Here is a 26,141-nt window from a genome sequence, read left to right as displayed (position 1 = left end):
AAAGCTGCTGGGAGGGTGAGGGGCACCCGGACACTTAAGAGAAGGGAAAACTGGCACACAAAGTGGGAGCAAGTAAAAATAAACCTTCTCTCCTCCCTCCCTGCCACAACACGAAGCGCCTTGCACCGGGTGTCTCCCTGCCTCCCAAAATAATGCCGGGTGCTGCCACCGCCCTGCATGGTGATGCTCTCTCTATGCCTCTCGTTTCCATGGCGACCACAAGGAATGTCACCAGGGTGACAGGGAGGCGAGCAAACTGGGATTTGGCATTAAAAATGAGAATTTGGGGTTGTTTGGTTTCTTTTTATTTTTTCCCCCCTTTAGTTCTATTTTTGGATTTCCCTCTCTGCCTTCACTGGTTTGGGAGGCTCCTTCTCCTGAAGAGCTCCAGGGCCAGGTGGTAGCAGCTCCATTGAGGGCCTTTCCCCACCTCCACCTGTCCTGCAAGGCAATGGTATGAGAAGAGGGGTGAAGGGAGTTTTCTTCTCACTAAAACATTTGTCTCTTGCCACCAGGAAGACTTCTGTGCTTTTGCCTCTGAAGGTGCTCAGCCAGGAATCCCCCTCCATTTCTGCTGCAGACTGTGGCTTAGGCTGCATCCAGAATCCCCCAGGAGGGTGGACAGCCCCCAGGATTCAACCCAGAGCTGTCCCAGAGAGGGAAGTGGTTTGACATTCCTGGAGGTGGGTTGAGCATAATGGGCCACCTCCATCTCTCGCCACCTCTGCCCCTGTGACCAGACAGCTTGGCTGAGGCAGTCCCAGGGCACTGGGGACAGAGATGGGACGGTTGGAGGAGGATGGCAGAAGGACTCTGAGAGGTGCTAAGGAGTCCAAAACTGTGTTGTCTGGTTTAAGCACTATGGTTTATGTCAGACCTGCCCAGGGCAGAGACGTCTTGAGTGTTTGTGCTGGCTTAGCTGATGTTGCAGGAAAGCAGGACCATAGGTGCCCAAGCAGGGGCTGCTGGCATAGGGGTTGCAGTTGTCTTCATCCCCAAGATGGAGAGGGGTCAGGCAGCACTCACTCACCTTCCCAGGAGCTCCTGCTTTCCCCTCCCTCCATTCGTCCCTCCATCCACTCCTCTATCCAACTCTCCAAACCTTCCTCCCTCCATCTCTCTTTCTCTCCATTCCTCCATCCCTCTATCCATCCCTCCACTGTTTCATCCCTCTGTCCCTCCATCCCTCTGCCTCCTGCATCCCCACAGCAGCATCGGGAAAGGTTGGCGGAGTGGGGCTATTTTTGGGAGCGTTTCCCTGGCAACGGCTGCCACCACCGTCTGTGGTGGCTTTTCCATAGGTGCTAAAATATTCCACACTTCTTATTAAAGACGGTGCCGGTGGAGACGGGCGGGGGTGGCGAGTGTGAGCCACCCCGCTGCCGGGGCCGGCGGGCCTGGGATGGCCAGGGCACTGCAACCCGGGGGCACAAGGACAGCGAGGGTCTGGTGGCATCCTCGATACAATGTCCCTATGTCCCTCCCGATGGTCCCAGATGTGCTGGCTGATTCTTGACCATGCCAGGGTTCTGGGCTGTGCACAAGGTGCCTCTTGCTGCCCAGGTGGAAGGAAACACAGTGAGGTCTTGCGGGGAGCTGATGATGAGGGCAGAGAGGGTGAAATGCAACCTGAAGCCAAGGAGGCTGCAGGGGTGGGCTGGTGCAGGGCAGTTTTGCTGACTCCATGAAGGAGCAGCATGTTCATCCCTTTACTGCACAAAAGGGAAAGGCCTGTCACAATGCCAGAGGGCTGGTATGCTTTGTCATAGGGCACCTGTGCAGGTGCCAGCCAGTAGCTCTTGGGAGGCAGCCCCATGGGGCCTGGGGACAGGGCTTTTGGGAGAGCAAGTCCCCCCATGAACCTGAACAAGGTCCCCACAGGGACAGCTGCAGAGGGGATGGAGGAAGCAGGCTGACCCTGCTCCATCTAGGCACTGCAGCTCCCCAGGACACCCAACTTCGAGCAGTGGGGAGCAGCTGAGGCAGTCTGGGGCAAGCTAGCTGATGGAGGAGCCTGATGCACTTTCCATTTGCAGCTGCTCATCTGCATGGAGACCTACTAAAAATACCCTCTGGTCCCCTTGGGGTGGCTTTGTCAGGGAACAGTGGGCTGCACTTGCCACAGCGGTGCTGGCCAATGCCGGTGGGGAGTGGCAGTCCCTGTAGTGTGTGGTGCCAGGGGGCATCTCCTGTGCCAGGGGATCTTGGGATGATTTTGGGAGGGAGGGTCATGATTGTTGCAGGCTTGAGGCCCAGGGGACACTCAAAAAGTGCTTTTTTGATCTTTATTGACTTTCCAGCACAGGCTTTAACACTGGGGATGGCAGATGAGACACTGAGATAGAAACAATGTGCATGGACCCTGCCGGCCTGGCGTGGGGCTGTCCCTGGGAGCCTGTGCCTACAGCCAGTGTCTGTGGGGTCAGAGCTCTCTTACAGCCTTCAGCTTTGCTGCTGCAGTGTCCCCCCAGCCCCTCACCTTGTCACCAAGAAGTGACCTCTTCAAAGCCCCTGAGATGCTGCTGGCCATGGAGACCCAGAGGAGGTTTCTGGGACAGGTTTCCCAGCAGGGAGGCCATGCACCATCCTGGAGGCCCAAGGGCTGGTCCCTCCTTGCCTGTGCTCCCATCCTCTGCACTGTCCATCCCGACAGGATGGCCCCAGCACTTCATGGTGGGGAGGTCAGGTTGTGGATGTGGGGAGGTGATGCCCCACAGCAAATGCTCTGCACGAGCTGGGAGAGCCTGGCCCTTTCGCAGGGTGAAGTGTCATCCCAGCACCCCAAATCTAGGTGGGAAAAAAAGCCCCAACAGCGGATATTTCAGGCCCTTGTGCCAGCCCGGAGGGAGGATTCGCCTCCCCGGGGCATCCAGTGGCCCCGCCGTCCCCTTCCCACTGCCGATGGTTGCGCTCTCTTCTCCCCCATGGCGGCTCCGCAGCGGTGCCTCCGCGGCTCTGAGCTCACACGCGAGGATGGGCTAAAGTAGCAGAAAGCTGTTGGATCCTACCACAGAGTTACTGACTTCTCAGCTACAGACTGCATAGCAATCAGCGAGGGGGAGAGGCAGCCAGGGAAAGGGAGCGGAGAGCAAAGGGAGGAAGAGTGGAAGAGAAAGGGGGGATTTGGGGACTAGAGTGGTGGAGCAGCAAGGGGCACAGGCAAATAATGCCAGGGAACAAGGGAGCCAGGCAGGAGGGGGAAACCTGAACCCATCGCTGAGCCACGAAGGCACATCAGTGCTCCGTGGGATGGATGCTCCTGGGAGTGAAAAATTCTGAGAGGCAGAGGCAGGAGGAGAGCACTGGCGTGGGCAGGGCAGAGTTAGGAGAGGAGCAGGTCACGGTGGAGAAGTAGCTCCTCGGGGGCAGGGGGGGAACCCCAAGCCAGAGGTGAGTGAGGGCTGCAGAGAAACGTCCCTGATTCCTCCGGTCCGGCTGAGACATTTCATGGTGAGATGGAGAAACCGGCTGCTTTCCCCTTCCTCTGATGTTGGCTCGGCACGGCTGGAGCAGGCGGCAGCCCTCGGCAGGACCCGGGTAAGAGGCGGTGCTGGGGCGCGCTGCTCCCCTCACCGGCATGAGACTGGGAAGGGGTTTTTTTCCTCAGGAAAATAATGTATTGTTTCATCTGCTCTCGCTGTGAGAAACAGCTATAAATATAACTTAGGGAGAGATGCGTGGCTTCATGTGAGCGTGCCAGTGAATAATAAAGTTGCCTGTGTGCACCGTGTATGCACATATAGCTACCAGGGTGGCCGCGGGCCAAGGTGCAGGGGTGGGTACCTGCCTGTAAACCTCCCTGACGTCCCTCCCCACCCCTCGCCTCCCTGACTTTGGTTGCTTTGCAGGTAACTTCTTAATTTTTTCGGCTCCCCATGTTTTCTTAGCGACTTCTTGCCTGGGGCTGGGTCTTGCTCACCTTTTGTTTTTCCTGCTCCATATGGGTGATGGTCCCAGATGGTTCCTGGAGAAGAACAGGACTGGAGACCCCTTCTCCAAGCACTCGGGCACAACCAGGGCTGAAGCGGACGTGTTGGGTCTCCCTCTGCCTGTGGAGATTTTTGTGCTCCAGACCTACCCCACTTTCTCTTGCCTTCCAGTTCTTCTAGTCCCAGCATGGCTGATCCTGCCAGTGGTGATCCAATATCCCCCAGACAGGCACAGTGCAAAGGGTCTTCTGGATACTGGGTCTGAATGAGGGATCTCAGGAGGAAGACATGAACAAAATGCCAGAGAAACTCTGCCTTTGCTCCCTGCTGGCAAGGCCGTCATCCCCGCTGGGGTGGGAGTGGGCAGGCAGGTTTGCATGGTGCAGGCAGATCACCTTGAACATCCCTGGTGACATCTTCAGCCCCCAATGCCCTCCTCCTGGACAAATCACCTGGAGACAACCAAATCCCTCTGCCAAAAGCCTGGAGTCTCCCATCCCCACTACCCAGCCTCAGCTCCATCCGTGGCAAAGGAAATGGTGGCTCCGGGGCGTCTCCCTTCTCCCCTTCCCCTTTGGGGGGTGTGCTGCAAAGGGCAGACAGTGACAGCACACACGGGGGATGTGTGGTGGTGACATGGCTCCAAGACTACCCTCAATCCCCGCTCTGTGCCCTCCTCAGTTTCTCGGGAGGAGGCGTCTATGGGAGGTGAGAGGTGTGGAGAGGGACCCAGGGGTTGGGGTCACCTGGAGCCTGGGAGGGGATAGCAGGGTGCGAGGGGAGAACATCTCGCCAAAGAAGTGTGGATGTGCCCCCTCTCCATTCGCTATCGGAAGTGGTATCCACAGATGCCTGAGTCACCCCGGCACATGGCCACCTCTGTTTGTAGCTGCTGACAATAAGTACAGGGGGAATATGTGCCTTAGGAAGGACATGTGAGCCTGGTGGGGGCAGGGGTTGGTGGGGAAGAAGAGGGATTGTGAGAATGGTTATGGACAGGATGAACTGGAGAGGGCTGATCCAGAGGGAAGTGGGGTTCCCTCTCTGCTTCTCTTCGATCTCTCCCCCTCTTTGGGTGCCAAGACCAAGTGCCACAATATGTGGCACTAGCAGGGGGCCGGCAGCAGTCCTTGTCCCTCACAGCCCCCCACCATAGTTTACAAGGAAAGTTGGGAAGCAAAGAGGTGGCCAGGGAAGGACGGAGTTATCTGGCAGGATGGGTCCCTGCTGGCCCCTCCAGCTGCTTGGCCACCCTGAGCTCAGCTGCTGGCCACCACGCTGAAAGCAGCTGCATTCCTGGGGTGGTATCATGAGTGGAAGGGTGCCAGCAAGGGGCAGGAGGACACAGTGATGGACACCTGCACCCGCTGCACACTGACATCAGTGCAGACACAGAGCAGAGTGGTTAATGGCAATCTGCCCTCAGCAAGTTACCACTGTCCTGTCTCATTTTTGCACTGGGTTGGCTTAACCTGACAGCATGGCTGGGGATCAATAGATGGATGCTCATGTCTTAGCAATCGATCCCTTACTCACACGTGCGGCTCCCCAGCCTCTCGCTAGTGCTCATTTTTCTGTGAATGGTAAGGACCGAGTGAAGCCGTCTGTGATGCCTCGCAGCACTGCGAAACCGTGTCTGGCTAAATTAGTGTTCCTCGACAGCACTGCTTCTGTGCCCCTTACCAGGGTGAAGGGGCCCTTCACATGGAGCCCCTGGAGGAACCAGCACTGGTTTTCCATCCCAAACAAGGTGGCTTTACCAGGGATGGTTGGTCTTGAAGCTCCTTCTTGGGAGAGATAATGATCCTCTGGCAGTGGGGCCCTTGTGACAGGCAGGGGCCGCCTTTGAGCTGGTTCTTGCTCTCAGACCTCTCAGTCTTGTTCTCCAGCAGTGCAGGTGGTGCCGTGGCCAGGACAGACAAGGGATGGGAGCTGGCTGTGGTGCAACCCTGTCCTGACTGCCCCAGAGATCTGTGCACATCCATGCCTGTCCCCTCAGGAGCCTGGTGCAGGGACAGTTTTGGCACTTACCCACTGGTGCATTTGGGGAGGAGATGCCACCCAGGGTGACACCAGCCCCACTGGCACAGCAGCACCACTGCCAGTCTTTCTGGAGATAAGGGAGCAGAGGATGGAGGACAAGGTACCCTCCAGCCCACCACTGCCCCACAATGCTGGCCAGGGCCTTCTGCCACCACTTTGCCCACACCTGCACCAGCCCCTGCCGCCATGGTGGCAGGCCTGCCCTTCGCAATCTAGATGGCTGTTTTATTTCTATGGCAACATTTCTCCCGAAACACTTCAGAGGGAGCCTGATGCTGTGTGAAAACGAGGGAGGCAGCGTCCCCCACTCTGTCCCCTGTGAAAGGCTCAGAGAAAAGACCCCGACACATCTTCTGCCTCCCTCTTCACCTCCCTCCCTCCCTCCCTAGCAAGCAGTGCCAGAACTGGTGCAATAAGCTTCTAGCTTCATTCCATCTGCCTCTCCACTGCCTGTTCTCCCTTCCCCTGCCTTCATCTTTGGTCTCCCCTCTTCTCTCACTCGCTCCTTTTCTGCGCCGGACAGTGGTGTTTGCTGACAGCCTGCTTAGGCACCCGAGCAGAGGGGCCAGCTCAAAGGGGACTTACAGAAGGAGGATGTCAAAAGTGACTCTGCTACAGAGGAGAGTACAGCAGCCCTATAGCCCCATGAGAGCTGTAGGGGTTGGCCCTGCCAGCAGGATGGTGAGCGTAGGGGCTGAGGAGCAGCAGGGAATCCAGAGTCTCAAAAGGCAGGCTCCTCATCCCTCCAAAAAGCTTGATGGCATTACAAAGAGGCAGTGCCTGTCACAGAACTAGACCCAGTGGCCACACAAGTCCTGTCCTCTCCTGTCCCTGCCACTCCCACCACCAGAAAAGAGCCTCGTGTCTGCATGGAGGCAACCAGGCAGAAGCTGCAGGCAGCAGCAAGCGCCAGTGAGTGAGAGGCAGGTGAGCAGGCAGGGCACTAGCAGGAGCGAGCATCACAGCCCAGAGGAGCAGGGGTACGACAGCAACCTGTAACGATGCTGGGGGCGGCTATCTTAGGCATAACAGTGTGCAAATGTGGCTGCCATGTCCTGCTTCACACTGCTCTTCCCCTGTGCCCGTGCTCATCAGTCTTGGCAGCCACTGGCATGTCAGGCAGCAGGGGAGCAGGGGGAGGAGGACAGGATGGTCCTCCATACTGCGGGCATCAGGCAGCACTTAGGCTTGACGTTTTTCAGGTGCATTTGTTTAACCAGGCCAAGCAAGCTGCAGCAATACAAGTCAGCAGACTTGTAGTGAAATAGTCGATTTGCTCTCTGCGGGAGTGCAGTTTCACAGCTTACCTGGCATGCTCCCTCAGCTCTGTTTCTGGTGTCTAGCAGGCATGACTGAAAGAGGAGAAGATCAGATCCCCTCAGGAGGCTGGCAGCTCCTCTGGGGTCCTTGTTAGAGCAGAAACAAGGGCTTGGGGGGAAATTATTTTTTTTCCCCTATTGCTGATGGTTTAGCACTGAGAAGCCAGTCCAGACTGGGAACTCAGCCCTCATGCAGCAGCCAGGCTAGCAGTGGCTGCAGCCTCTCTCAGTCAGGGGTTCGGTGCAGAGCAGGCTTTGCCCTGGGTATTGCTCACCCTTTGCTGCTGTTGTTATCATTGTTCATAACCCATTTACAGGCACCTGCCTTGCTGGATGCTTTGCAGCAGTACTGGCAGACTGTCCCTGCCCTGTCAGAGTGCAACTGCAGCAGGCAGGCAGGTAATGTGAGCCACCCTTGCCCCCTTTCTCTGCACACTGATAATGATCCTCATCCTTGACTAGCCATAAGCCATTGAAAGGCCTTGTGTTGCAGCCCTCCTGGACAGGCTGGCACGGGCTCAAGGAGGGGCTCTGTGCTGGAGAGATGCCAAGGGATGCAGCGACATTGCTGGGGGTGGCCTTTGGGCAAGACTCCCACAGGGCAGGATCCTCAGTGAAGGGAGTTCCTAGGGTGTGGGGGTTAGATGAGATGCCCTTTTTACTGGTACAGTCATGCTGAGAAGCTAGAGGAGGCGACCTAAGCGCACCTCAGCCGTCAGTGTTGTGGGGACCTTGGGGACACCCCAGCATCTTTGTTTTTTCAGCTCTTGTGGGTTTTCTACCAACCTGTTGGGGTCTGGTGCAAAAGTCCATGGTTTTGGCAGGACAGCTTCTTCCTTGGGAGCAGGTGGGATACAGTGTGTGCCCTGGCTGCCACAATAGCCTGTCTCCTTTTTTAGCCAAGAACACCACCTAGGGAAGGCCAGGGGCCTTCTAACCATCTAATTTTCCCTGTGATGCCAGGGAATGACACAAATAATAACACCCACTTACCCCACTTGACAAGAAAAAGTGGGGACTTGTCCCCAGCTGCCACCCCAGCAGCATCCTCTCCTTATGCTCCTGCTCCGCTGCTCCCTAGTCCCCGGTGGCCTCTTGTGCCCCCAGTCCTGTTTTGGCTGGGGGAGATTGGGTGAGCGCCTGTGCCAGTCCCACCAGCCCCACCACGGGGTACCCCCAGTCTTGGCTAGTATCCCAGGGAGCAGGCAGCCACTCTTGCAGTGCCATTGCCTGGACGGTGTGGCTGGAGCAGGTATGACTGGGGTGGAGTGGGAGCAGGCAGGAGGTGATGCTGTCACCTTTCCGTGCCTCTTCCTACTTTGTCATCCTGGGGACCTTTGCGTGGATCCCATTTTTATCTGTTTTTTCTTCCTCTCTCTCTTTCTCTCCTTCTCCCTTCTCTTTCTTCTCTCCCCCTCCCGTCAGCATGTGGGCTGATCACTGCTCAAACTTTTAATTCAGATGGTAATTGGAATAATAATACGGGCAGAATCCTTCTGGCTCCGTTGCTGCAGCTGGCTTCAGGGAGCTATGAATAGCTCTGAGTCACACACTGAGATGGTTTAACTTCAAATCATTTTGTTTTGTTTTCATATTACCCATCTTCAGGCTCCAGAGCTTCACAGGGGGGAAAAAAATCCCCCCTTCTCACTCCATCCCAAAATATAAACTGGGCAGAGGCACATTAACAAAATCTCCTTTTGGAGAGAGAAACTGGTCAGCGGATCATGCCTTGAGGGGCAGATGGGGACTGTTGGCACTTACTCGATCTATTTATAATTATTGAACGAAAAGGCAGAAGTGTGTATATAAAAATGGTATAGAGTTGATTACAGCTTCCTCCCCTCACCTTCCATATGTCACTTGCCTTTTTAATATGGTAAAACTCTCCTGCACGGTGACTGTGCCTTCGCGCGTGTTCATACAGCGCCTAGCACCCAGCCCTGCTGGCACGGAGGAGCGAGCGTTTGGCTGCTGCGTCTTGTGGCAAGACGACACTGAGTTGCCCTACGAGCCCTGGCATGAACTCCAGGAATATTTGTGAGGAAGAGATGGAGTTAAAAAGAGGCTGGAGAGGACAAACTGAATGCTGTGGGTCTGTGAGGCTCTGCAAAAACCCAAAGTGGTCCCTGCTCTGCTGTGGGTGTTTCCACCCTGACTCCCCAAGAGGCGAGAAGATATTTGCTGTGTTGTCACCATGCCCAAGCTGGCAGGATGGGTCTGTGGATGCTGATCTCAAAACCAGACAGCGCTATGCAGCCGGTAAGAGGAATAAAGGCACAAAGCACAGCACAACCAGCGGCTGCGGTATTGACCACAGACAGGAGGGAAGCATTTGCTAGACGACTCCAGATAAAGCAAAGACTAGGAGTGTAAAAATACCCTGGGATTTTTCCATCGTCGTTCACGGTATACATCCCAGAGCACCAGATATGGTTGTTATAAAAAGAGAAGTGGGGGAGTGCTTCATCGTGGACTTTTCTGTTCTGTTTCATGAGACTCTTCCACTGCAAATTTAAGGAAGGATTGAAAATACATGATCAGTTCTGACAGGGGCTGGAGGAAGCCTGGGACGTGCGAGGTGCTGCACTGTGTACTGGAGATGGAGCAATGGAGGTATTGCATCAGCACCACATGCCCCTGACATTATTAGCCTGCAGATTTCTTGGAAAGTGACAGCAGCAGCCCAGCCCCACGCATCTGCTCAGGGTCAGAGCAGTGCTGGGGTGGCAGCATGGGCTGGTGCAATGGCTTGTGCTGATGGAGAATGGTGTCACTCAGGAAGGCAGGGATGACTGCAGCATGGCGGCAGCAGTCCTGGCATCACTCAATCTAGCGTGCAGGACGGGGAAAGTGATTGGGAAGGGCAGCCCAGGCTTGCAGGACTAGAGGTGGCTCTTGGCCCCTGGAGACCCTGGCTGGCAGCTTCAATGCTGCAAGACAGCAGTTGCAATGCCCACACTGCAGTGGCTTCCCAAAGTGCTTGGGGGCTTCCTCAGGCCATGAAATATGTGGGTGTTCATGTCTGCTGGGGGCAGGACAGCAGAGGGATGGGGAGGCATCCCTCCAGACTGCAGTCTCCTGTCTAGCATCTCCCAGGGTGCCCCATGCTGCGCTCACCAGCATGGTTTCATCCCACTCTTCGGGAGCTGCCACTGACCCTCCAGCATCACCCTCTACATGTGGGTCCCAGGAGGCAGAGCAAGCTCCAAGAAAGGTCCCTGGGCATGGTCTAGGATTTTCATCTCTGTTCTTGGCTAGGCTTTCGTCCCCCTCACCCATGTGACAGGCAGCTGCCTGTTTGGGACATGAATGTCATCCCCTTTTGCTGGAGGTAACTCTCAGCTTTCCCCTTTCATCCCACTTGTGTTTCAGGTTTCCAAGGAACAAGGACCATTTCACAGACATTTGAATGGAGCTTGCATAAGGTTCAGGCTCCTAGTACAGCCCTGGCCTTTCTGAGATGGCGGTATCCATTTTGCAGGCAGGGATGTCAGTGGTGGTCCCAGGCAACCAGCTGCTGAGGAGGGACGGTGGCTACATCACCTCCAGGTGTGGCATCTCTGGGGGGCTAATGTGAATGCTGGCCCAATGCGATGGCATTCCCCAGCCCAGGGCTTCTCGCCTGCCTGTCTGTCTTTCCCATGGCGACACCGTGCGCTTGTGGGGGTGTGTTGGGGTGGAAGTGGTAAGTGGGTTTATTTTTGTTCGTCTCCTGGCTCGTGCCGCTCTGAGTTTGCGGCGCCCAGTATTACTAACGCTTCCCTGCGCCAGCTGGCAGCAGAGGATGAATCAGATCAGCAGCACCATGGTGCAGACCCCTCGCTGGCCAGCTGGCTCAGGGTGATGCCTCTGGTCAAAGGGCTGGTGATGTCTCCTGCCTCTGCCCAGGCTGACCCCAGCGGCTTGATCTTACTGCTGGAGATGTCTTGGTAGCCTGTGGGGCAGGATTGTCCCCTCCACCCCATGCTGCCTGCCCAGGACCAGCTGCTTCCTGTCCCAGCTTCATGCTGGAGGTCTCAGGTGGCTTCATGAGCTTCTCTTTGCCCTCCGGCAGCATTCCTGAGCTGGGGTCAGCTCTATGGCCATGAGGATCTATCCATGTCTTTCTGCTGCCGAAAAAAGCATTTTTGCAGTTGATCCGTTCCTTTCTGATCATGATCTCGCAGCAGGCAGTGACATCACAGACCTTGGTGATTCCTGGTCTCCCCATAGCAAAGACACAGAGATGTTTAGTCCTCTTCCCCGCTCTCTCCTGAACACTCTGGTGGTCTAAATGGAGGGATTTCAGTGACTGCCTCTTCCTGCACAAGCATCACTGAGTCTGCAGAAGTTGGCACAGCGCTGGTCAGTGTCACTTGCCTGCATGATCCGGGCTCCAGGAAGATAATCTGTATCCTCTCACTTGCTGCAGCCCAAAACGTCCTCAAAAATGTCATGGCTGCTTGGCATCTCTGGGAAAATGGAGAGGGTCTGCCCAGAATCGCAAGACTTGGAAAATGATGATGACAGTGATGACAAACTCCACTACCCCTGCCTCTCCGCATGCCCACCACCCTCGTGCACGAGCTGTGACAGCTTGGGTGACAGTCAGGTGGAAGATCTTGAAGAACCCATCCCATTTTCCCTAAATCCCTGGCACTCTTATGTGGTGAAAGATGAAGGCGTGAAAAATAGAATGTATGCCAAGAGGTTGGCCAAGCATACACTGTAACTTGAGGAGGAAACCCAGGAATTTCAGGACCCATTTTAAAAAAACATAGAAGTGCCTGGCAGCTTGTCCGAAGATGAGGACCACAGCTGGACCTGTCACCTTCCTGCGCATCAAAGGTCACATGTTCTCCAAACTGCCAGTACAGCACTGTGTGGCTCCTATGACCATTTCCAGAGTAGCGTGGGCAAGCATTTGGGGATGGATGCCTTTACCCTATGGACCCATGCCAGTGACCCTTATCTGGGGTACCCAGAGTGCACCAGGGAAACAGCCCCACATGCTGCACGATGAGGCCATCAGGGACAGGGAGTTTGCATCCTTGCAGGGGACCAACGATGTGATCAAGGAGGAGAACACCATGCTCAGGAGGATAGCCAGGAGCATGCAGAACTCCTTGGAGAGCCAGGCATGTACAGTGCAGAGGCTGGAGAGGCAGCTGGAGGCCAGCCAGGCCAAAGAGGAGAGAAAAGACCAAGAGTTACAGTCCTTTATCCAGCGACCTGAGTGGAGTCTCCAGCTAATGACCCAGCGGGCTCTGGAGGCAGGACGCAATGTGGAGAAGCTGAAGCAGGAAATTTTTATTCTCCAGGGAAAGCTGGAGAGCTCCAAGGTGGAAAACAAAAACCTGAGAGTGGGCCAAACAACCGACCTGGACGCAGTGAAGCACAACATAGACTTCGCTTTGCAGAATCTCCACAAGATAATAGCAGACACAAACCTGTCCATCAGACAGCTCACCTCTGGAGTGATGTCACTGCATCTTGTTACAGAGGTCCTTAAATCTACCGGCAAAATTTCTGAAGCTGAAGCAGAAAAAGAGCAATGAACTCTATTCTGTGTGGGTCTTATGCATGAGTGTATGGACCGAGACATGGGTCTCCCACTACAACCTATACTAAAACCATTTGCTCTCCCATGCTTTAATGTGTGTGTTTAGTTTTGTAGCCTTTATTCTTGATGTAAATACTTTTCTTGTGATTAAGTACAAATTGCAGGTAGTAATGTAGTTTTAGCTGCTGATGCTCTCTTCTGCAACTGTGGAGCCAGTGGTGAATATTTCCCAGGCTCTGAGCTGCAAGGTCCAGCTGTGATGGCCTCTGCCCAAGAGGCTGTGCCACAGCTCTGGCTGATTAGAGTTCCTGTGTGGGAGCCAGGAGGAAGCACAGCAGCACAGTGTGCAGCGCTCTTAAACAGTGTGCCCATCTCTTCCTGTAGCTGTACCAGCCAGAACCGGAGGTGAGCAAAGTCTTTGCATTTCATCTGCTTCCTTTGCCCATTCTTGGTGAGGTGGGGAAGGCAAGGAGCAGAGATCTGGGTGGTTTCAGTGAGCAGAAGCTCCTTAGGTCCTCCCTCTTTTTTTTTGGAAATGGCCACTGCTTGTGCCAGAAATAAAAAGTTGCTAGAAATTGCTCACCTGTCCCTGCAGCTGGGGAAAGGGTGGTGGTGGTGGCCAGAAACCTTTAGGAAGTTGTGAAGTTTCCGTATGTGTGAACTGCAGTAGTACTTTTCCTCCAGTATTAGTGTCAGTGCTGGCTAGGGATGAGCTTGGCTTATCTGGCCTGGCTAAGGAAGGTGCCAGTTGGAGACAATGCCCTTCCTCTTCTGGCTGGAGGTGACGTGGGGGGTATACCTAAATTGTCTGCCTTTTTGTAAGCTCCTAAATACTTGTGGAACCCTGCAGTCCAAACTCACCATGCAATCACTGAAGAGAAGTCTTAGCTTTATTCTAGCAGTACCATCTGTGTCATGAAGTGACCTTTCTTCATCACCTGGTCATCCCTCAACATTACTGATTAATTTAGGCTACCAACCCCAGTTTCTGCTGTAGGTTTACCAGCTGCACAACAAAATTTCCTGTATTTGGCCAAACCAACCCTCCTTAAAGACTTGGATGTTATAGGCCAGTAAGGGGGTGGGTGCTGGCACAGTTCAGTGCCAAAGTTTTCTTTTCTGATGGGAATTTCTGAACAGCTGTTCACTTTTACCTCTATATGGTGACCACAAGGTTGCTGTTTTCTTATGTCCCATAATATCCTTGGTCTGAACAACCATGTTTGTATTTGCCACAGAGCTTAAACTGCCTCAGTAACCTTGGCCTCTGAAGGAGAGACTGCTGGTTAATCTTCATCCCAGACATGACAACGACAGTGCTTGCACATTAGAGGGGATGTCTGGAGCTCCTTACCTGCTGCTTTCTATTCTGTGCTCCTAACTGGGGATAGCTGGTGGTCACCCTTAGTCACATGAAGCCCTGTTCTGTGACATGGATGATGAGACAAGGATGGTTCTCACCAGCTTTTCCATTCCAGACAACACCACTTGCTGTTCCTCTCTCCTGTCCGTGCATGACCACAAGCAAGCAGCTCTAAACCTTAGATTTGACCCAGAAATCCTTAGATTTATCCCAGATATGGCAACCACTGGTTGCTCATCGGTGAGGTTGGGAGGAAGCGAACTAGCTGGCTCTGTCTGCATCCTGCACTCCACACTGGCTGCTGTAATCCAAAGGTTACAGTGCAGGATTAGCATGGGTGTACAAAGCCTTTCCTAATCTGTGAGTCATCACCCCCTCACTGCATTTCACTTCCCAGCAGCTCCAGGAAGGTGGGATAGGTCGGCTCTTGAGTCTTCAGCTTCCCCATTCCTCAGTTCGGGGAGGACCGGGTCGGGATGTAACGTCTGCTGGACACTCTCCCCAGGGCTCTGCCGCTGAGCCACTCCTTGGATGCTGTACACAGGGCATGTCGCAAGGTCTGTTTGCTCTAACCGGCTTCTCCTCAGCTACCCTTAAACCCTTCCTTTCCATCAGTTCTCCTTTTTGGTTCTACCTATCACTTTTCTTCTCTTTGAAACAGGGGGGATGTTATGCACCCTCTGGAAATAAATCCCCTCTGGGTCAGGCTGGGCTGATGGGGATCCCTGAGGGCTGCTGTGCATGTCCGTGCTTTGTCAGTCCTTGTGTGCGAGGTATTTAGCCCGGCTGAGCTCTCATCCTAGTGTAAGCTATGATATTAATATAATGGCTCAGGGCAAGGGCCCTGCAAGCTGCTCAACCATTGTGCCCTTGATCTGAAGACCGGTGACCGGCTGGCCCTGCACCTCTCCCAGCCCTGTGGACACCTCTAGACCCCTTCTGGGCAAAAGGCTGGAAGCCCTGCACCCCTACTCTGGGACTGGGATGGGTGTTGTCAGAGGAGGTTCTGACTGGGTTTTGCTTCATCATTCCCTGCAAGGTGCATGCCCAGGAGCGATTGCAATGGCAGTGGGGGTCCCAGCTTACCAGAGGTGAAACCTGGAGCTGCCCGGTCCCATGTGAGTGCTGCTGCATGAGATCCCACGCCCTCCCAGCCCCTGCAGCCCCCTGACACCTGATGATACAGCGAGCCATGGGCAGTGTCCGAGTGAACCGGTGAGTAACCCTCCTCTAAAGGACTGCTGCTGCCCTGGGTGGCCTGGTCCTCCTCATATGATCCCCCAGGCCCTACCTTCAGCCTGCCTTTTGGTATGTTCTTCTCAAATTACCTGCCGGGGGCTTTCCTGCTCCAAGGTATGGCTCCTCTCTCCTTCTCCAATCCAAAACATGCCATAAGGGGGGCAGTGCTTGGAGGAGTATTATAGAGGAGAAGTACAGTGCTGCATGATGCTGGACCAGAAATTACAGATTCCAACAGAGCTGCAGAAGCCCCATGTCCTCAGGAATCACAACTGCAGCTACCAGTGCTTCCCTCAATGTCAGATGAGGATGGGAGTCATGAAGCTCATGCTGGAGGGCTCCAGCTGACAGGTCAACACAATGGGGTGGGAGAGAGACGCTGCCAGCCTGAGGGGTCCTGGGAGGCTACAGCTCGGGGATCACGTGGGCAGAGTGGTCTTGGTGAGTCTGTGCACTGGCTTGGTTTCCTCAGTGGTCAGAGCATCTTCTGCCATCATATCTTTAAGGAGTATCTGCAACCATCCCAGAAGCACATGAGCGGCAGCAGGAGTGCTGCCTGTGAGGGAGGGGAGCAGGAGGGGCAAGTGTCTCCCAGAAAGTGTACATGGAGCTTCTGCCAGGGAAACTGCCAGTGCTTTGGCTGTTGATCTCCAAATTACACCTTTGGCTTCAGATGTGGGATGCTGGGAGCCACACACGTTGCTGTGGCAACAGAATTGTCCTGAGTTCAGGAAGTGTATGAACATTGTCACCAACACACCATGAAATCAGTGAGAAGAGCGGAGGAGAAAATAGAAACTCCCAGCCTTATGTAATGTTAGGGCCAAAATGTGGCCAGACGGTGGGTGTTTGCTCTCAGGATTCCCAGCTGTACCAGCTGCCATCAGGTTTGGAAGCCTCAGATTCCTCCTCACTACAAAGGCTGGAAGGTAGCACAGCGCTACAATCTTCTCCTGCTTTGCTGGCCTATCGGGACTTTGCTAGATACAACCTTCTGGCAGCAAGACTTGGCAAATACTGCAGCTGAGCTCCACCAATTTGGTCAGGGTGGCCAAATAACCAGGAAAAAGTGCTGTTGTGATATTCAACACTGCGGTACCGTAGCCCTGTGAGCCACCCACATGTCTCCCGCCCTCACTGTCTCAGTAGTTGCTGTCATTCTTCATGTATTTCTGCTGGAAATGTCTGTTTCTTCTCTTCCAGGTACAGCATTGTCTCGACTGAAGAGGATGGACACAAGGTCTCTGCGCTGGGCAGCATGAATGGGCACAGCCGGAATGGGAAGGGCCATGTCCCCCGGAGGAAGCACCGCAACCGTTTTGTGAAAAAGAATGGCCAGTGCAATGTCTACTTTGCCAACCTGAGCAACAAGTCTCAGCGCTACATGGCTGACATCTTCACCACTTGTGTGGACACACGCTGGCGGTACATGCTGATGATCTTCTCTGCCGCCTTCCTGGTCTCCTGGCTTTTCTTTGGCTTCCTCTTCTGGTGCATTGCTTTCTTTCATGGTGACCTCAATGCACAGGTGGTGGGAGGTGGTCCCTCTCTCCTCAAGCCCTGCATCATGCACGTGAACAGCTTCCTAGGGGCTTTTCTTTTCTCAGTGGAGACACAGACAACCATTGGGTATGGCTTCCGCTGCGTGACTGAGGAGTGCCCGCTGGCTATCATGGCAGTTGTAGTCCAGTCCATCGTGGGCTGTGTTATTGACTCCTTCATGATTGGCACTATCATGGCCAAGATGGCAAGGCCCAAGAAGCGGGCCCAGACCCTCCTTTTCAGTCACCATGCAGTCATCTCCGTGCGGGATGGCAAACTGTGCCTCATGTGGCGGGTGGGAAACCTGAGGAGGAGCCACATTGTGGAGGCCCACGTCCGAGCCCAGCTCATCAAGCCCTACATGACAGAGGAAGGGGAATACCTCCCCCTGGACCAGCGGGACCTAAATGTGGGTTACGATGTGGGCCTTGATCGTATATTTTTGGTCTCACCCATTATTATCGTTCATGAGATTGATGAGGAGAGCCCACTCTATGGGATTGGCAAGGAGGAGCTGGAGACAGAGAACTTTGAGATTGTTGTTATTCTGGAGGGGATGGTGGAAGCCACAGCCATGACCACACAGGCACGAAGCTCTTACCTCGCTAGTGAAATCCTTTGGGGTCATCGTTTTGAACCAGTTGTGTTTGAGGAGAAGAACCACTACAAAGTGGATTATTCGCGCTTTCATAAGACCTATGAGGTAGCTGGCACGCCTTGTTGTTCAGCCCGGGAGCTGCAAGAAAGCAAGATGACTATCCTACCTTCTCCCCCACCTCCCAGTGCCTTCTGCTATGAGAATGAGCTGGCTCTTGTCAGTCAAGATGAAGATGAAGACGATGACGAAGTGGGTGTGGTGTTAGGGGGCAACACCAAGGAGGAGGGAGGCGTTATCCAGATGATGGATTTTGGAAGCCACCTGGACCTGGAGCGGCTCCAGGCAACTCTGCCCCTAGATACAATCTCATACCGCAGGGAGTCAGCCATCTAACTCTTCCAGATTCCCCTTTCCACACCCGTCGTCCACTGTCTCCTCCTCCGTTCTACACCCTTATGTAGCTGGATAAGTCCCTTGCCCACCAAAAAATGCCTCCTATGACTGTCTCTCAGCCCCTGAGTACATCAAGTCCTGGAGCTGCTCTGATATAGCCCCTTTCCTGTGAAGTCATACTGCCTGGAAGAGGAGTGAGGATACACTACTCTTCCCATGTGTGCGGCTTGTGCTAGGACCCCTTTCCCACCCAGAGACAGGAGAGCAGCATGCCTGGTTTCTCATCTCTGGAGAGGTGACAGAGGTCCCTGCCCTCAACGGACAGACTGGGACCCACAGCAACTGTTTCTGCTGCTGAGGCAACAGCAGACTTTCTGTCCCTTCTCAACGTGGGCAGGCCCCATGGCTGTCAAGAGTCATAACCATCACTAGGAGAGGAGCAATACCTAAGCACTGACCAGATGAGGATGAATGGGAGGATTTAGAACTCTGGAGGGAGTGGGGAATGATCTCAAGGGAGGGGTTTACTTGCATGTTTATTGCTTGTTGCACATGACTCTTTCTTTGTATATAAAACAGAATGAGAACTGAAATCCATATTCTTCCACTGCAAATTCCAAGCTAGGAGACAAGGACACTCTACGTAGCCTATTCTGCACTCTCCTTGTAGTTTGGCATCTGTCACCTCCAGAAGCAGCTCAGCTCCACGGACTCAGACCCAGTTCTCCCAGTCCTCTTGAAAAATACATCCTGCTCCTCTCCTGAGATGCCTGGCAGAGGAGGCAGGGCCCTGTGCTGCACACTCAGACTGCTCCCTGGCACAGCGCAGCCAGGGTGACAGACAAGTGACCTGACTGGACAGCAGACCCTCAACTTGCTCCTTTCACCTCCTCCGTTCTTCTCCCTGCTGCCATCAGCTGTAAAACTGAATTTGTAACTATTTATTTTTAATAAAGTCTAATATCCCAGGGGGAGGTTTGGAAGCAAAGGAGAGACCCCAAGGCTGAAGCCTGGTATAGAGACTGATGAGAATTATTAGTGCTGGTGTTTGCTATTTGTATGGCATTGGTGCCTGGAAGCTCGACCATGAGGGCTCCCTTGTTCTGGGCCTCTCTGGCAAAAACCTACAATAGGAGGCTCAGAGAATTTGTTTGGGGAGAAGATCATACAAAATGGAGGGAGGGAAGCATTTGCATTAAAATTACCAGTAGGATGGGTCAAACAATCCTGCTTGTTTTGGAGATAATGAGAGTTTTTCTCAGGGAAGGGTTATAGATATGCTTGATGAAGAGGCAGAGATGTGCAAAACATTGTTCTAGGTATAAGACTCAAAAAAAAAAAAATCAAACCCCTCTTTTTTTGTTAGAAGCAAGTAAGAACTAGGGAAAATGAGGGAGGGCATCAACCAGAGCTAGATCTGTAACATCATTTTGCTGCCATTTCACAAAAGATGCAAAAATCTGGTAATCTTTCTCTTTAGGAGCAGCAGAATCACTGTCAAAACTGTAGATGATATGAGGACAGAAAGACAAACAGGTAGCTCAGAAAGCTGCTCTGGGCACCCAACAGTTGTGCTATGTGGGGAATGGCTGAAGAAATTATGTCCCACCCAACCCCTGATTTACAAAGCAGAAAAACAGCATCCCTATATCAATTTGGAATTGGTTCAAGAAGCAAGAGGAAAGGGGGAAGAAGCAGAAGGGGAAGGAAGGAAATAGCAGGAGTGAGAGGAAGAAGCAGGCACAGCAGACAGGCGGAGGAGGAGGAAGGGAAAAAGAAGAGAAAGTGAGGTAATATGGGAGTGCATTTGAGAAAGAGCAGGGATAGACTAGTAAGACAGGACTAGACCCAGACGTGGCTATTTCTCATCCTGGCACATAGGTTCTGTGGGGGGACAGCTGCCCTGCACGTGTTTGCTCTGCACCCAAGCAGTGATCTGACACCTTTGGGAAGCCTTGCCAAGAAGGGCAGAGGATCTGGCAGGAGGATGAAAGAGCAGACAGGTGACAATCAAAGAGCAGAGCATCAGGACAGAGGGGAAAGGAAAGGCATCACTCCTGATTCCTCCCTCTCCTCCTGTTGGGCACAGAGTGGGGACTGGAGCTTGTGGATCCTGGTGCCTCCTGTTTTTTCCCATGTGTGACATGATAAGCAGCCTCATTTTTCCATGTGTGTCCCTCTCCTGCCTCTCCTCCCCGTTGCTAGTCAATGAAGTCACTTCCTCCTTTTATTATTTATTTTCCCCAGAGAAAGTGAATAAGCAGGGCCTGGTATTGACCTGGTTTTTAATACAGCTTTCAGCCCTGGGTGCCTGCCACTGGCCATGGCAATGGAAACAAACTAATGGACCAAGTGAGAAGCACTCTGTGTACAAGGACACAGGCATCCAGGACACAGACTGGGGTGGTGGCCTCCAGGACAGGGGGAACCCACGTGGCTGGCAACCTCCTGCCAAGTTAGAGCATCCTTTGGAGGTGGGTGGCAGCACTTGGTGGGCCTGTTAGCTCTTGGGACATTCATCTCCAAGGAGCAAGTGCCCAGGAAAGCCAGGCAAGGATGGGGCAGCTAAGGTGCACCAGGGCCATTGGCACTCACAGCTAGAATGGTTGAGGCAGCACACAGGCCAGCACTGCCACCCCATGCTTCAGCTGGAAGGGCTCTTGGGGGAAAAATGGGAAAAGGTTGCAATAAGGCTAAGGGAACAAGCATCATGCTGGTATCTGGGCTCACTCTATGTGTTTGAACCTGCTGGCCCTTTTCATGTCATGTTTGGCATCACGGTGGAGAAGACATTGAGGCATTGAGGAAAACCCAGCTAAACCCCTGCAGTTCACAATAAAATTCAGAGTAACCTGGCAATGCTGTCATATCGTTAGACAGGATAGAGAGCTGAGGAGGACCCAAGGGAGAGAAGAGGGGCAGGGGGGAGATGACAGAGGGAAGGAGAGGAACAGCCAGAGTGCAGGACAACAGAGGTGATGGTAAACTTTTGCCCAGCAAGCGTTCCTCCTGCAGCTGTGCTTATGTTGCCAAAATGGCACGTTCCTTGGGCGCACATAGTTCATCCAACAGCTTGGTGCAGTCACTACTCCCAGTAAAAAGTCCTCTTCTGCCTCTGCAAGCTGCACACATGCCCACAAGCTTTGCAGATACACAGTGGTACATACATCCTTTTGCACAGGTACTTCTGTACCTGCAGGCTTGAATCACGGAGTACTTGTGCCCAAGTACATACTGCATGTGCCTACACACATATGCCACACATGGGGGCATAACCCATCCTATACCACAACTTCATCCCACAAACACCCAGCAACATACACACAAACACCATGCAACAGTGTCATCTATCTCAAAAAGCGCCTCTCTGGCTGTATGCTGGGGACTCCTTTGCGCAGCCCGTGAAAGACCACCAGGACAATCCACCTTAGAAGGTTATTTTCTATAAAGAAGACTGGATGTTTTTAAGGAGTCTGCAAATCATCTCTCGAAGTCATTCACAACCATAAACACACCTGATATTTTGGCTTTTGCATGTGGTATGTGGAAGCATCACCCTTCAGGTAGGTGACACTTTCATGTCCTGTGCTCTCCAGAGAAGACACCTCTGTTGCACACCAGGGCATGATGTCCCTGGGCTCTCTACCTCCTCCAGGATCTGACAGAGGGACTGCTTCCCCAAGACCTACCCCTAATCATGATGGGCTGGAAGCTTGCTTTTCAGGATGACAACACTTCTTTGTTTATCTGTCCACAACCTATATTTCTTTCCTGTCTTACTTCTGAATTATTTCCTTGGCTTATTATTGAAAGCTATTCAAATACCAGAAAGATAATGAGGAGAGGAAGGACTTTTTCCCTATGAATAAGATCCAGGCACTGGTTCAGATCCTCCACCCCATGACAACTAACTAGGCTGCTGACACCCTTGCCAGCTTTTGGATGGATGTTGTTGTTTTAAATGACATTTGAGAAACTTGTTTCATGTTTTATTTTTGGTAACACTTTTGGACAACCCTTTTGAAAAGAAACTGTCATTGGCACCTTTCAACTCACCCAAAACTTGCTCAGCAAAACATTTTGATACACACTGCAACTAAAAATATTTTAAAGAAACACAACAATAATCTCAAATGGGTTTGGATTTCCGTGATCAGGAAATGGTATTCAAAATGTCTGTGCTGCTCAAAAAACGCCTCCCTTTTCAACCAGCTCAGCTTCACCTAGGTTTTGCTCAGGAGCAGAGCAGGGCACATGGTGCTACCCCAGCAGCTGCCCTCAAGCTTGTGACCTATGCGTGACAAAATGCCTTCTCTGCTCTCTTGGAGCTTTAGCAGCCCTTCTTTGCCTTTGCAGGAGGGGCTGAGGTCTCTGCCAGCTTTTGGACATGCAATAATATCAAGAGGCATGGTTTTAAATGTCACCATAAACCCCCCACCCCAACAAACTCAAACAGAAAAAAAGCGCCTTACCTCCCCAGGCCATTAAAGGCTTGCACTTTCCCCCACGAAGTCAATGGGACTTTTGCCATTGCCCGTGGTAAGAGCAGAGTTGGGCCCTAATGGAGCACCACTATTGGAAAACCCCGCAGGCGCCAGCCCTGTGCTAGATCTGCAAAGTTGGGACAGCATATTGCTGGCTGCGCAGGAGGGGGAGAAGAGGGAAGGCAGCCTGCTGGGATGCTGAAAGCATGGGGTGGCTGGGGTAAAGGGGTCAGCAGAGGGATGGGGAGGCAGGGGGGGCAGTCCGTCGACGCAGCCGCCCATGGCAGGGTATCCCCCGGCCGGAGGATGTCACACCACGAGGAGCTGAGACGGTAGCCACTTCTTGGGGGGGTTACACAAGCTTCTCCTCCTGTCATGGTCAGCAGGGTGGGGGTCCTGCCCTCCCCAGCCCCTCTGCGTCCTCGCCGGCAGAACGCAGCGCAGGGAGGCTGAGTGGCGGGAAACAATCTGGAGGAGCCGGGCTCTTGCCCGGCCTGAGAGCACCATCTAGAGATGAAAGCAAGGCTGACATCCCCGCAGGTCCCGGCGTCCCCGCAGGTCCCGGCCCCCCGGGCTGGCCCAGTGCTGCCGCCGGCCCCAACACTTGCGTGACACCGCGGGGATGGGCTGGGGCTGGCTCCCCGGGCAGTGCCGGGGGTCAGAGCTGGGGGTCGACAGTGGAAACGTTTGGTCCTGAGGGAAGGCAGGCTCTGAGAGGACCAGCACCGACCACCAATGCTGTGCCCATAACCTGCAATAAAGGTCAGCCCGCCTGACAGTCAGGCCACGGCTTTTGCAGAGAGGCCACTGACCCTGAAAACAGTTCAGATATGTGTTACCACTTTGATTTCTTTTTGGGAAGAAGCCTGCAAAGCCGTGTCAGCCCTAGGAAGTTCGGCAGAGACGACCTTGGTTCAGAGTCAGGTCCTGGTGGCTACCTTGCTGACTGCTTGTCCCTCAGTTGTCTCACAGCCCTGCCTGGTTGCATGTGTTTGATGTATGACATTTCCCCTTTTTTTCCTGGTATTCAGTCCCTTGATAGTGCACGCACAACTTATGGCTGTAGCAGGGTGCTGCTGCCTGTCCCCTGCCACAGGCAGCCAGCCAGCACTCTCCCCTAGGTGGAGGGGGGCAGTGAAACTGCATGGAAGCAGAAAAATGTCCCATTTGAATGTGTCCTTGCCAGCGTGAGGGCTCTCAGGTAGAGGGTTTGCGATGCAACAAGAGCTCTTCTAACAACCAACCTTTTCATACCCTCTTGAGACATTAGATGATGACAGCCTGGCTTGCAAACTGTACAGAGCCTTGGCACCTGGTCTTCTTCCAGTTCCCAGGGAAAGCCACACAAGAAGAGCAGTTAGTGGGCCATCAGCGTATTGCTTTCCTTTGAGCACATCCCCTCCAGAAGGAAGCATTTAGTGGGGGCAATGCCTCTGCTCTCTGGCCATCCTGGGCACCCAGACCCCAAGCAACTTGCTATCAAAGTCAGGTCAGTGTGGAAAGAGGAAGAGTGGAAAGATGTGATTTCACTGCTCTGATGCCTGCGAAGAAATTCAGGATGAACACAAACACCATCCTGAAATAGTCTGTGAGACACTGGATATTTGAGCTTTAGAAATTTTTTTGTCTCTGAAATTAGCAGGATTATTTTGGTGCTGGCCCCAGATTTGAAATAGTACGTCTGAAACCTGGGACCTGGTAGTATTTGGGTCCCAGGCTGTAATGCATTGATAGAGTTGTTTGAATGTCCCAGTGCTACAGTCACTGAAAGAGTCAGCTGGAAGGCCTGTTCGATATAAAGCCTTGTTACAGAAGCTGTGCAACTGAGAGAAAAAGGAGCTTGAAATTTCTCCTGACAGGTGATTAGATGGTCACCCAGCAACAGATGTGTGTCAATCAGGGACACAAGCTTGCACACCACTCCTGGGGTATCAAACAGAGGAGGACCAGCAGACACAGGAGACCCAGACAAGACTGTAGAGATATATATATATATATATATATATATAACATGACCTGCAGCCTGCATGCACTTCTCTCAGGGATAAAATAATGGAGAGTGAGCACATGACCGGCAATGTAGACCTGTAACACAACACTCGGAGCACAACACTGTAGCACAACAGAAGGAGCTGATTAAACCTAAGCAAAGCAGATCCATCATTTAGCTCCAGGCTGCTGGGTTACATCATGTGCCTTTGGCTCTCCAGGACACAGTGTTGTGCTCATTAGCAACCAGGCTGCCTTGAATTGAGAAATTTATGTGACCTATCCAGTGTTGCACATGGCTGTGGGGGAAGTGGGGAAGAGAACAGCTCTGGAGTGGAGAACTGCAGACACAGGGTGACTGGCTGCACTGGGGGTGCCAGAGTTAAGTAACTGGGAGCCCTGGAGTTCCCAAGGAGCCCCAGTACTCACCAGGCTGGTAGGTGCCGATGGGACAGAGCAGTCTGAGGTCAGTGGAGAAGGGAAGCTGGGGTGAGAGCAGCTGGCAGTGATTACTGCAGAGGAGGTACAAGGTGTGTTGGTAGAGTTGTACTGCCTGGATGAAGCTGCAAGCTCCCTGCTGCTCTGTTTGAGACACAGCTCTCCTGCAGCAGTCAGATGGTCTCATGAGCTCAAAGTGCATTGTCAGCTGTTAAAAAACAAGAGAAATTTGTGAAAAATGTGATCTTCTGAGACCTTGTAATTATTTGATGATTTGTCCCATGGAGAAGCCTCCAGAGCCCTCGAGTCTTCCACGGCCCCATGGTGCTTGTTGCTGCAGTCACCAGAGAAGGGGCAGCTTCTGTTCTCAGCCAGGAAGAAAACAAAGGGGGACACAAGTAACTGAGAGCAAGGCAAAGTGACTTGCCCAAGATCATGAAGCAGACAGTTTCGTGCACAGCTGGGGACACTGTAAGTGATAAATGAACTGGGAGTAGTTCCTAGAATAGCTCTCTGCCCATCCTGCATCTGTAGTTGTAGTGAAGCCGTGGCCGGGATGTTGCACTTCCCTAGGTATGTACATAACACCCATCACTTTTGTACCACTGATGACTCCAAACAGCAGCTCTGATGGACCAAGTGCAGTGCATATTCCCAATTTGGATACCCCTGGTGTCCAGATATCCAAAGGTAGGAACTGGGAGCCATAGGGCCACAGTTCTTCCCTCACAATAGCCTACATGGGGCTTTGCAAGTACAAATCAGCGCTTTCAAATCACACCCAAAAGTGAATAGGAGGCCCTGACAGGCTCAGACGACCAAGTCATGCCAACCCTGATGAGCAACAGCATGATGCAAGGCAGAAACAAAAATCCACAGCCTCAGTCCTCTGCAGGGAATGAGTCCCCAGCTGCCTCTCACCCTTCACTGCGTGGGACGGGTGGTGAGATGGCCTTTTGTTAATCAGTGCCCCGTGCCTGGTGTTCAGCTGGCGAGGACAAGCTGTCCCTTCCAGAGAAACCCCTTGCATAAGAATTAAAGAGGAGCTGGGCTGAGATGCTGAACTAATCCACCAGGGCATGCTGGGAAGCAGCATTTTAAGCCATTCTCCCTGCCCTCCTGTCTCCCTGTGTGTTGTTTATCTCTCCTGTCCCTCCCACAGCAGTATGTGAATTATCCTGACTGGGCAAGCTGGTTTCACAACTGCCTGCGCTATGACCCATCCCCCCACCCCCCAAGTCCGCATGGGAGATGCTTGT

At 53.2% G+C, this 26,141-nt stretch overlaps 1 protein-coding gene and 1 pseudogene across 1 annotated transcript; both read left to right on the top strand.

Moving 5' to 3' along the window:
• The first annotated feature begins 11,723 nt into the window (after window positions 1-11,723).
• LOC113488022 lies at window positions 11,724-12,831 on the top strand (annotated as a pseudogene).
• Window positions 12,832-14,580: 1,749 nt separating this feature from the next.
• On the top strand, window positions 14,581-19,287 carry KCNJ4 (potassium voltage-gated channel subfamily J member 4). Its single transcript, XM_026868428.1, has 3 exons — window positions 14,581-14,756; window positions 15,239-15,414; window positions 16,642-19,287. The coding sequence occupies exons 2-3, from the start codon at window positions 15,377-15,379 to the stop codon at window positions 17,969-17,971; spliced, it is 1,368 nt and encodes a 455-aa protein (XP_026724229.1). The 5' UTR covers window positions 14,581-14,756; window positions 15,239-15,376; the 3' UTR covers window positions 17,972-19,287.
• The last annotated feature ends 6,854 nt before the right edge of the window (window positions 19,288-26,141 follow it).

Source organism: Athene cunicularia (genome assembly GCF_003259725.1).
Source record: "Athene cunicularia isolate RWA chromosome 1 unlocalized genomic scaffold, athCun1 chr1_part2, whole genome shotgun sequence".
Classification (NCBI taxonomy): Eukaryota; Metazoa; Chordata; class Aves; order Strigiformes; family Strigidae; genus Athene; species Athene cunicularia.
Note: the sequence above shows the minus strand (reverse complement) of the source record. Positions and strands in the feature narration are given on the sequence as shown.